Below are 12136 nucleotides of genomic sequence, written 5' to 3'. Positions count from 1 at the left end.
AATAGGGCATATATAGTCTTAGTAAAGCTACCGTAAGGTTTAATAAAGAGGTCGAGATACCTCTACGGCTTTTTAGTCTAGGATATTATAGTAAATGAATACGTTTATAAGGCCGAACCTAAGCTAGCCTACGGAACCTAGAGGCCTATATACTACCTAGCTTCTACCTTTAGTGGCCTAGATAACTAAATAGTTACTTTAACTACCCTATTACCGTATAATATTTATACCGTAGAGAGCCCTAACCTATTCTAATATAGGATAGTAGTGAGCCAAATAATAGAAATTATGGCGAAGAGAGCCCCGCTAATATATAGGTATAAGCGCGGGAATAGATTAGTAGATAAGGTATACTACTAGAGACTATACGTAAAAGCGAATAAAAGGACCTAATAGATACGTAAGGTAGCTTCATAAAAGACGCTTCGTAGTACTAGAGGGATTACCTACGTATATAGATAGAGGATAAACTATAGATTTTATTATTAGAAATAGGTAGCACTTAAGTAAAGTAACCTACTACTAAGGTAAATACGTTTTTTAGTATATATAAGTTAAGCCTTCCCTTAGCTATGCTAGTGGTAGTGGTATAGAAGGCTATAAGAGCTATAGCATAATTCCCTACTAATACGTGAAGGCGCCTATAGGATTATAGCGATAAGCTAAGGAGATTAGCAATAAAGCCAAGGTATAGGCCTACGAAATAAAAGACAAAGTTAATGACCAAGAGAGTACTAGTTCGATAAATAGCCTTATCTATGCTTAGATAGGGAATTATAATATAAGAAATAGTAGCCCCCACATGCGCTAAAAGCAATAAAATATCACTACGACTCTAGCAATTAAGATATTTGCCACCATATACTATAGTTAGGTAGACGAGGTAATTAGATGCTACCCTTCCTACTGCGCTAAAGGGCCAGAGCATAATTTCTAGCGTAGATAGACAATATGCCTAGGCGAAGTGGTAAATAGGATGGCGTAGAGCTAGAAGGTAGAGCAGGGCACCGAAGATGACGGAGTACAAGAGAGTGATTTTATATATGACCGATGTTGGTAGAGAACTCTTTTGGAGGAAATTCTGGTGTGGGTTCGATTATTATACGCTTTCTGGCTTGTAGTAGTTATTTGTGCACAAAATGCTACTTGTTTGAGAGGTAGACAGTATTGTGGTGGCCCTCCCCAACACGCGAGACACGATAGTGACAAAATGCTGCTCTGCAAATGGATTCAGCCCCTTAAAGTTATTGCAACGCTTAAACAAATTGCTATGCCGGGCTACTGTATTAATACACATTTTATGACTTAGTGATTTAGTACATAGTAGTAAATTTCAGCTTCCTTTAAACGGTTGCGAAGCAATTGCTACACTTTTGATTTGATTTGATTTGATTTGACTATTACATCTGTCGGCGCCCTAGTATAGGCTTTTGGACGTGCTATCGAGCCTTCTACGGATAAATGTATAGTGGTACCCGCTGAGTGGGCCCTAACCAGGCGCGTCGCTCCAAAGTTCTCACTAGATGCCCCTGAAATACTCTTCCTGTCATCATCCTCCTACTGGTAGTAGTTTCGCGCCCAATGGCATATGTCTGTCTCAATGGATACCCGTCAGCGGGATCACGATGATGCTGGCGTTGTGCGCCCGCGGCTGCCACCGCGAGCGCGTCGCGCCAGCAACTTTTGTCTCCTAGTCTTTCTACGGGGACCAGCGGGAGCCCTGCTGTCTTTATTGCAGGCTTCTGACGCCCCTCCAACTAGCCCGAATATTAACACCTCAACAGCCATAACACTGAAGTATGTATGCTCAGAGCCTCGAGTGTCTCGGGAATGCCGTCGCCAGCTAAGAGCGCCTTCCATTTCTTAGTATCGCTTGTTGACCTTCGCATAATAGAAGTCATCGACCAGTACCAATTATACAAAGCAATCATTTATTATGTCGATTAGACTTTTTTTAACTATTCTACATCCGAACCTCAACGAGGAGAGGGGCTTGTAGCGATCCGGGAGAGCAGCCGCATGGTATTTCGAGGTGTTTCCGAAGCTTTTTTCGGCACTCCTAGTCCCTGAATTGTGGAATTTCGATTCCCAGGTATCACTGGGCTTCGCCATGGAGAGGTAAGTATAAAGCACGCCGCGCAGGTATCGGTTGCAATAGTAAGAAGTCCAAGTCACTTAGTTTTCACACGCTAATTTTTCCCGTTTAGTTCACCGGTATACTCTTTGTGTCGACGTACTCATGCCTCCTGTTACCTCTCGGGGAACTGTGCTTGAGAAACGCACACTTGTAACACCTGTACACTCTTCATACGGCATCCACGAAGTGCGCTGACGGTTGCATCTACTGCGGTGACTCTTCCAAAAATATTTTCTCGTGTCTATACTTCGCGCCTTCACTTATTTTGTTGCCGAATTTTTATCAATATGTCACGAAGCGGGCCCCGTCAGCGCGTATCTCAAAGTGTTCGACTGCACACAGTCCGATTCTCCATCTCCATAGTCGCGACCATAATCCTCATCTTCATCCTCAGCCGTGTTATCCTGCACGCGTTTCTTCGGGCTCTGGCTACGGCTCTTGGACCTGGGCAGACTCGGCGTGAACATGGTGCGGCAGTCTTGTCCTGACACCTCGCGCGCCGTTGGCAGCCCGTCCTTGCCACGCACCACGACACGTCGGGGCTCACCCGCCTCAAGGAAGCTCGTCTGCGCGTGGTGATGACAGCCTCCGGCTGTGACGAATACTGGAACATTTGATTCACGGCGAACCAGGCGTCCTCAGTGCGGGAAATGAAGCGGGCAATCTCGGCGCCAATCGTGGAAGCCGTCAGGCGGCAAGAGCCATCGCGCGTGAGGACCGTATTCTCAAATGAGAACTTATACGGCGGGTCCTTGTCGCTCGGGGGGAGGGACAACCCAGAAATCGTCCACGTAGGCCGCAACTTGTTGTGCGGAAACCGGAAGTGTGCAAAGGATGGCACGATGAGGTACGGCGTGCCCTGCTCGCCGTCACCAGTGTCGCTCGGCACGTGGATCACTGATTGAAAATCCCGATTTCATATAGGGTAGTGCCGTAGCTCTCGCGGCGCGAGGCATTGATATGAGTATTTTTCACAAAGTCGCCAGCCACACCGCTACTCGCGGTCCTATGTAGCTGCAGTTTTACCATATCTTTATGCTTTCGAGTTATATTCCAAGCCCGGGCTGGTTGCTAATACAAATGCATTCATGCCCTGTCTTGCCCAAGCCCCGAAAAGCATCATGCAATCTTGGTTGCAGGCTACAAGGCATTCTTCCCTGAGTTTTTTGCGACGGCTGCAGATGCTTTAAGTGGGAGGCCAATCGGGTCACTTGCTTTCACGTTGCCCTTGGATGATGCAAGTGAGGGCGGAAACTATGATATGCATCAGTCACGGGACTAATCACGAGCCACCCCAATCGCAATTGCAGTATCATCAGAATGATTTGAAAACTTGATTTCTTCTAAAATCGTGCTTCACATGCTAATTATATCCCATATGCGGCGCGAAGTACATTTTGCAAATATGGGACTGCATGTGAAAGCCCCAACAGAATCGGCTTCCCGTTTGTTCAACAAACATGGTATATTGATTCGACTATGCCCACCACTCTCGCCGCAGAAGTTGTGGTTTTCTTTAAATCTTGACAACTCCATTACCTTGCGCAATAAAATGCAAAGGAACTTTATAAGTAATTCTTGCACCTACTAGTTTGAGATCGCAACAGCACGAGCATTCGCGCCGTGTCAGTTCTGCTATCTACCATGATAGGAACATCGCTATGGGATTACATTTTCATCCGGGCATGCATATTCTTCTTGCACCTTATCGCACCTATCAGTGTCACCTTTACTCTGGCCAACATGTCGATTGGCCTTCCCTTCCAAGTTCCATTGGCTTTTCAGGTGTGGCTCGCCTTCGAGGCTGGCTTTTATCTTGTCGTCTACCTACCGTACAGCGAATACCTACAGAAGGCCGCCAGACACCCCGTGCTACCTTGCCTTGAGGATCGCAGGAAGCTTTTCAAGCGCTGCCATGAAACGATTTCTGATCCGGTCCAATATCTGAGAAAATGGTTTCGAGGTGCTGCAGAGGCAGAAATCATGCGAGAGAACGTCAAGGATTTCTTCCGCTGGGCTTTCTTTTATACGGGAAAAATTGAACCGGCAGACGAGGATGAATTGGAGGAGTACGTAAGAGAGATGGAGACGTTGTTGGGGAGAAAGTTAGAACCTGGACGAGGCAGGGCAGAGTGCCTCAAACTGACTCTCGACAAGGTTGAGATGTTGCATCGAAGCTTAACGTGGTATTCAGTAAGTTTCTACAGCATGAGCATTGTATATGAGTCAGTTTGCTGATGTTTTCGTTGCAGTGTGTATTCATTGTTGATCTTTTAACGTCGATTTACTTGCGGTACCACTCCTTTGACTTCTACCGCTCATCAGTTTTGCGCTCTTTAGCTATCTTCCCCGCACGCCCTCACAATGACTTTTCCAGCTATCGATCTCCTGCAGAAACTCTCACATACTGGCACCGGCCGCATATGTCGAAGACTAGACTGCCTGTTTTATTCGTTCATGGCATCGGCATCGGTCTTTACCCATACATAAATTTCCTGGCTGACATTGCTGCCAGTGGAACTAAGAGCTCACTTGACGGGCAAGTGGGAATCATCGCTATAGAGATTTTGTCTGTCAGTTCTAGAATAACGGCAGAGGCAATGTCGAAAGAGGAAATATGCAACGATATTCGTAGCATATTAGAGGCACACGGATGGGGCAAATGTGTCCTGGTATCGCATTCGTAAGTGACCATGTTCCTGGCGCTTTGATCCTCGTGGATATAGCTATATAATAACCTTGACCTTCTGCAGTTATGGGAGTGTGGTTGCGGCGCATCTCCTCCTCAACCCCAAGCTTGCGCAAAAGATTGGACCGGTTCTATTTGTTGACCCAGTGTCTTTCCTCCTCCACCTGCCTGATGTGGCGTATAATTTTGTATGCTTGCTCTAACTACAAACTGATATACTTTCGCTAACTTCTGATGCTGAAGATATGTCGCAAACCACGCCGGGCTAATGAATATCTCCTCTCTTACTTTGGTTCTAAGGACATGGGCATCTCCCATACGTTGTCCCGACGCTTCTTCTGGGTTGATAACGTCTTGTGGAAGGAAGACCTTAGCAAGCATCGAGTGTCCGTCGCATTGGCTGGTAGAGACATAGTGACCGACACGAAAGCTATTCGGGCGTATCTGACGGGTTCGGAAGAGACAACCCTAGAGAGAGCGGCTTGGAAAGACGAAGCGTGTAGAGATGATGGGTTGGAAGTGGAATGGTTCCCACATCTGGATCATGGACAGATTTTCGATGATGGAGCGGCAAGAAGTAGGCTGGTTCGAATTGTGTGCAGCTTCTGCGAGCAAAGCTTGAAAGACGCATAATGGTGCAAGCTGAACCGTTCCACTTGTGGACTGTTTTGAGACACTTTCTCATGCAACTCTTTTCGCTTCTGCTTTGTTTGTCAGAAAATGTTTACGCCAAAAGGATACAATGAGTCGTGAAGAAATGAGAACTAAAATGGACGCGAAGCTAACGACACTCTCCTCTGGAAGCACACGGTACAGAAAAGGGAAGAAAATGAAAGCAAGTAGACGATGCAAAAGTCACCAAGCGGACGAGGTAAAAGACACCAGAAAGTGGACGGGCTAGCCTCGAGATACCCCAGTCTAGAGAAATCATCACACCATGAAAAGCGATTTTCTTTTCGGCCAGCTTACACACTAGATGGCGTCATCTGCTGTGGAATATACGAAGGTCACACGGGCTTGGATCTGGTTAAAAAGTTTTTCCTCAGGCTGTTCCCTTATCTAGGTAAACATCCTGGGCCGCGATCAGTGATCTCCACGGACAACGCTTGATTCCACATTTTTTCTCTCGAGGTCAAAGAAGAATTTGCCGAAGCCTAGCGTTTTGGTTGCAATGCAGTCATTCTAATCTCCTGATCTAGATGCTATAGAGTACTTCTTCGGTTCCCCCAAACAGCACATAAAGTCACGGGCTCTGGAGTATGAAGATCTTGTCAAAGCCGATCTTTGAGTCCTACTTGTGTTAGCAGATCAACATCTTAGAGAATGTGGAAACAGGTAAGAGATAGCAGGGCACTTCAGAAAGGCTCAAATTCATGTCAGGTAGAAAATCGTTGCAACAAGCCAGAGGTCAAAGTACTGTATTTTGGCTGTGAGCATTGATAATTAACCAAGTAGATACCAACCCATCCGAGATGGGTGGCACCATCGACTCAGAATTGTCTATCCGTATCAATTGGCAGTGGCACTATTGCCAAACAACAAAATATTTTGACATGTGAGAACCGTTGGGAAAGAAGAGTGCGCCGGTCGCGATGACAAATCATCCCGCTTCTTGGACAGTTGGCAATGGAAACAACTATCATGATATCGTGTCGAAATTTTATGGAGCAGTGATTGGCATGCCATTGAATTGCCTTGAACACAATTATCGTCGCCCTGTCATTTACCCCTTTCCTCCACAGTGTACCTCAGAGACTCTCAACGGCAACTAAGCAATGCGAACACGCATGCTTTGCGATGTTCAACATTTGATATATAAAAGCGTCAGAATAGTATCAGCTTTCGGGTACCAAATGTTCCGCTCTCAACCAGTTTCTAGTGTAGCTCCCGGCTTTAAAGGCGTATTCCGTGCCATCTTTGCTGTCCGACGTGCCTGCAGACTCGTATTTCTCATATTCGTGTCTTTTGGTATTAATACACTTGAGGCAATAGACTGCTCTATTTTGGAGCTGATTTCCGACGGCGCTGCTTACGATTGCTTCTTGCTGCTGTAGTATGTGCTTGCGAAATTGCTGGTCCATATCGCGCAGGCTTTGCAGGATTCTTTGCACATCATCGGTTGACGGCCCAGCTTCCCATTCCAGTCCGGTTTCCATAAATCGACACAAAGTTTTCATTTGACAGCTGTATGTAAGGTACTGCTACGGTAACTTGGAAGAGCACTGTAGTGACTTCCGTAAGTGGCTGTCAATGGGACGAGCTTAAGGAAAAGCGTACCGATTGAAAGTTTTCATGTTTGCCCACCTCGGTGCTGCAGCTTGCAGGGTTTCTTCGTGCATAGGGCGGGTTTGTGAGAAAAGTCAGGGGGGGCTGTGACTACCGATTTTGCTGTCTGGTGAAGTGGGTCGATATCCGTGCGATGACGACTAAAGCCTTGATGGGCGCGCCCCCATGCTCCCGCCCCGGCTAGCAGGGTTCGTTGCATTTTCCTAATCCTACATCCTATATTAGGACTCAGGAAGCGGCTTAGTGAGGCTTATGCCTGCTCCAGGAGTCTCGCTAGGCCACCGACTTAGTAGAGCCTAAGCAAAGGGGTTAAAAGCGGCGAGAGATCGAAGTCAGTTTTCATTCTTGTATAGCACAACGTTGCAATGACCTCATTTGATGGCATGAATACAGCGCCGAGAAATGTTATCTAATTAGACTTGGAATAGATCTTCAACTCTGATCACCTCAACTTGCAGCTCTAGCCTAAAACCTTCCTCAGTGTATTTGGTTTGTCATGTCGGCAAAGACAACTACCGTCAAGTCCCAACGGCACGATTTCGAGCAGATCACCCCTTGCAGTGATGCGCGAAATGTTCCCGTCACGCCTGGTTTTGAGCTGGAAAGTAGGGGTCTTCACGGCAAACCTGACACTGAGACGGCAGGTCAAGACCATTCTGGATGGAAGCCATCAGTCCACGGCGACGTCATCTCCGCTACTTTTACTGTCCCGCATATTTTGTATGAAAAGGGAAGACTGGAATGGGTAAGGAGCTCCAGTCGAGCTTATTTGGGCTGTCTTGAAAAAACGATTCTAGGAAACTGGTCATAGTTTCTGGCGTTCTGGCCATGTCGACTGCCTGTCCTGTCGCATTTGTCGCTCATGGAGGCCCCTTTGCGACACACCGTGGTGGCCTGGACAGGTGAAATAAGTCAGTCTGAATACAACTCTCAACACCCTTCTACGACACCGTTGCCTACCACGATTAATCCAGCTTAGAATGCTCAAGGGAGCGACGACTCGAATATTAACAAAGTCCTCTTCATCACTACTGAAGAGCAGGAACGCTTAGTGAAAGAAAGAATTGTAAGCAAGGTGTGAACTTGGGAACGCCAAGCAACGGAGGCTAACAGGGCCAATAGGGCTGAAGTGCAGCGCTGTAAGTCGGTACTAAGGTACCTCACTTATAGACCTATAAGCCTGCTTGTAGCAGGAGGGTAATTGTACCAGTACGCAGCTGCCACGGCTCCTAGTCGCGTGACTTGAAGCAAGCAAGCCCACCCCTACAGTTGCTGCTCCTTCCGCCCTCCCTTCCCAAAGTCTCGCGAAGCTTGCTAATAGCGTTGGACTTGGACCCCCCCCTCCCCCTCCATCAATTCTCATTCTCATTCTCATTCTCATTCTCATTCTCATTCTCATTCTCATTCTCATTCTCATTCTCATTTTTGGCACATTGATCGCCAACAGTGTGCCCTAAAAGCGTCCTTGGTCGCAGTAACACCGGAACATGTGTGTTGTTGCTGGCGAGGATGACATGGCCATGACATCGCTTTATGGATAGCTTGTGCGTAAGCAATGACTGCGCCAATGCGAAAAAGATGCAAATCGTTGCACATTCGGTGACAACTGTCAACAACGCCGGCGAACCGGATGAAGCCGCATGGGCAAGGCAGGGGCGGCCGATGAGTGTAGTAGCGACTGCAAAGAGCCAGCCTAACCTGTCATCGAACCTCTGAAACTTGCCATCGATCCTTTCCCTCTTATTGCCCAGCGGCCGGTACTACGGGCGGATTCGACGGCTGGAGCTATGGAGCCTGGCGGCCAATGACATTTGTCAAGCTGGCCACCATCTCCATGGCCTTGTCTGGAGCCCCTCTCGCGCCATTGATAGGCTGCCTCGTTTCTCATTCCCTCTTTGCATATAGTCCATACTTCAATGAGATGCTAAGAGGACTTGGTGCATCCGAGATAGCACAACATCGGCTCGCTAGTATGTCGCGCGCGGAATCCGTGTGAACTCTGTCGCCTCAGGAAGCGCAGGGTAACTTCCCCCTCATGCCCCCCTGCCCGCGCGCGGCGAAGAGCTCGCCTTGGACACTGCCCGTGCATCCCTATACCCCATGTGCCTACTTCTTTCTTCGTGTATTCGTCTGGTTGACCCTTTTTTCTATGTGGATCTTTATAGTGCGATGACGACGGCTCAAATCCGTGCGCAGCCTGCCGTGACAGGGACCTCGACTGCGTCTATGTCTTCTCGCGGCGCGTCTCCAAGGCCGACCTGCGGGAGGAGCTGGCGCGGCTGCAGTCGGCGTCATTTGACGATAAAACCCTTCTCGATAGCATTTCGTCAAAAGAAACACCCCCGGCCCAGCTGGACAGTACATTGAATCAACTGCTGGACGGCCAGTCGCGGTTGCGACGTTCGTATCGCACTTGCCGGCCGCGAGTCGTCTCAGACCAGGCAAAGATGATGCGCTTCTCATCACTGTAACAATCTTTTGCCTGTCGGTTATATTACGTCATGAGATTTGGGTGCTGGCTCTGACCATACTTTCTTGTCCATCTCTGCGGACGCCTCCCGGGTGGCGCCTTCTCCAACCTACCACGGCCACGGCCACGCCGCCCTCGACGCTCATGGAAGGGCTGAGCTCGCAGCCCTCGGCTGGTCCTTCAACCAACAGCCCCTCAACCAGTCATGCTACATCCGACGATTCCGCCAAGGCGGCCGGGTTCCGCGCCAACCTCGGCTACTACCGTTCCCAGCTGCTGCAGCTGCTCAGCATCATCCTCGCGCGCGGCTGCCTCTCCTTCCGCCCCGTCAGCGAATGTGAGTTGGAGCGCGACCTTGCCACGCACGCCTTCACGGCGCTTGCCGACGCGCTCCTTGCCATGGGCGCGGTGCTGGCCAAGGACCATCCACGCCTCGCCACCGCGCTCCTCGCGCCGGACAGTCCTGACCCCGACAGCCTGGGCCAAGCCTTTGCCTACGAGGCCATCGTTGCGCTGCATAACAGCACCGGCCGCCCGCGACACGTCACCGAAGTACAGGCGCTGGGCGTCCTGTCACTCTACGCCCTCACCTGCGGTAAGTTGCAACAAGGGAGAGAGTTTGCCGTTGATTTCTGCGCTGCGATAGACGAGCTGTGGCGTTCTGAGCGGTCGAGCGAGCTGCATGAGGGTAGCCTCGCGGACAAAGAGGCACAAGCAAGCATCTACTGCGCTGCCGTCTCGTTGAATCGGTATGACGATGCATCGGCTTTTGCCATTAAGTAATCAGGACTTTCTCACCGTCTCATCCCATATTCCTAGAGTCCTCTTTCTTATTTCCGACTATAACATAACACTGAAAGCGTATGCGAGAAGCGTCCGCATGGATAATTTCCACGCTCTTGGAGACACTGAGACGGCCGCGGTCTCGTCTCATTTGAATTTGTCCGACACCATTATAGGTAAGAAGCGACGTCTTTCGATGTCGACATGTCAGACTTCCAACCCGGTCGACTCACCATGTAACTCCTCCAGATGGTGCTTTCTCTCCCAAAGATCTCAGCTCGGTGCCCGACAATCCTCACGTGATTGCCGCCAAGCTCTTCGAGCTGGCTGAATGGACGTATCTGGCGCGGTCAGGTCTGCGAAAGGCAACATTTGACCGCGCCGTCCAAGTATACAGTCAAGGCCTGCGCTGGTACGAAACCTTCTTTCGATACACAAGCGGCTGCGGAGAAACCAACACGCCTTTCATTCTCTTTGTTCAGTAAGCACCCTGTTGTGGGCGAAGTCATGGTCGTATGCTGCTTCCCCGTTTCTCACGGAGCTGACAATCGAAACTTGCTTTAGCACATTTCATCATTTTGGCGTTCTATGCCTCTTGACGCCGCATATCCTCGAGAGCGTCCCGATTGCCAGGGACGGCACACGCGCCGACGCGGTATGCAAGCATGCTGCGGATAGCACACGCGAGCTCATAAAGCACTACTGCCAATTGCACGCGGGCGAGCGAATACTGGGTTTCGTGCCCATGTTCGAGTCAGCAGCGCGCGCAAGCATAAGTGAAGCAAGGACTTCAAGGTGGATGGTAATTGCACATAGCTCTGTATGGTGATGATGCTCTCTTCTTTGACTGTACATGCCATGTTTAGTATTTAGAACAGGGCCGCATGTGACGCTGGAGATCAGAAGGCTTTGGCCACCATCATCTACTCGGAGCTTATGGACCGAAGAGGATGTAAGACGCTGGACACCTTTTGCACAGCAGTTGAGCGCATGACGCAAGCCTGTGCCCGCGTATTACATCACCTGTTTCACATACCAACCTTTACGGGTTCATCGGTCAAGGCCGCGTAGAGTCTCTACTTTTAAAAAAAACTACTCGAAGTAGTCTATTTAACCCGGTAGAAAGCGCCAGAAGTGAATAAGCATATAGTGATCGTTAGGTAGCTCTAACCTCATGCAAGAAGCAAGCGCTTAGTTGCTTCGCTAATGTTGGCCTAGCGACGCCTCTGATCCAAGGTCAGTTTACGACAACTTAGTCGCTATGTAATGCTAGTAGGAAATTGTTCATAGAGGGTCAGTTATTGTTATAATTGCTAGAGTTTACCATTGGCGGATCGATACAGCGCTGAACCGTCCATCGCCACAGCTCAACACGGCCCTTCACCGATTGTAGACCACATAGCCAAGTTGCCCATATAATTACGTGACGCCACCTAGCTAATTGACCTTTTTGGGCTGATTCCGAACTCTTCCTTCATCTCCATGTTAGCGAAATGTGCGTAGCTTTCAGATTATAGAGATTCACTGTTTCGCGGCTTCATCATTTGGGGCCGATCGCTCGGTTGATTCCCTCTACCTCGGGTTAATATTCCCTACACTTCATGTTGTTCCGCTATTATTGCTCACCTCTTTAAACTTTTCTGAGTTGTTGATTGTGTCTTGGAGGCCCGTACCAGAGCCAACTGACTTGGGAAGCTGCTTGCTGCTTTGGCGCTCAGGAGAGGGTGATTCTGCCATCTTCTCAGCGCGGAATGAAGATAAGCGTTTTGTC

General features: G+C 49.0%; 2 protein-coding genes across 2 annotated transcripts; one reads left to right on the top strand and one right to left on the bottom strand.

Moving 5' to 3' along the window:
- Positions 1 to 2427: 2427 nt before the first annotated feature.
- Positions 2428 to 3783, bottom strand: V2A60_008048 (uncharacterized protein; the record flags this gene model as incomplete). Its single annotated transcript, XM_083259325.1, has 3 exons — positions 2428 to 2703; positions 2760 to 3034; positions 3726 to 3783. The coding sequence occupies 3 exons, from the start codon at positions 3781 to 3783 to the stop codon at positions 2428 to 2430; spliced, it is 609 nt and encodes a 202-aa protein (XP_083115451.1).
- Positions 3784 to 7608: 3825 nt separating this feature from the next.
- Positions 7609 to 11436, top strand: V2A60_008047 (uncharacterized protein; the record flags this gene model as incomplete). Its single annotated transcript, XM_083259324.1, has 8 exons — positions 7609 to 7857; positions 9278 to 9512; positions 9560 to 10177; positions 10229 to 10331; positions 10402 to 10541; positions 10615 to 10846; positions 10930 to 11020; positions 11269 to 11436. 8 exons carry the CDS (start codon positions 7609 to 7611, stop codon positions 11434 to 11436), a joined length of 1836 nt encoding a protein of 611 aa, XP_083115450.1.
- Between the last annotated feature and the right edge of the window lie 700 nt (positions 11437 to 12136).

This window comes from Cordyceps javanica, chromosome 5 (genome assembly GCF_051103115.1).
Source record: "Cordyceps javanica chromosome 5, complete sequence".
NCBI lineage: Eukaryota > Fungi > Ascomycota > Sordariomycetes > Hypocreales > Cordycipitaceae > Cordyceps > Cordyceps javanica.
The sequence above is the reverse complement of the archived record's forward strand: the minus strand, read 5'-3'. Positions and strand labels throughout refer to the sequence as shown.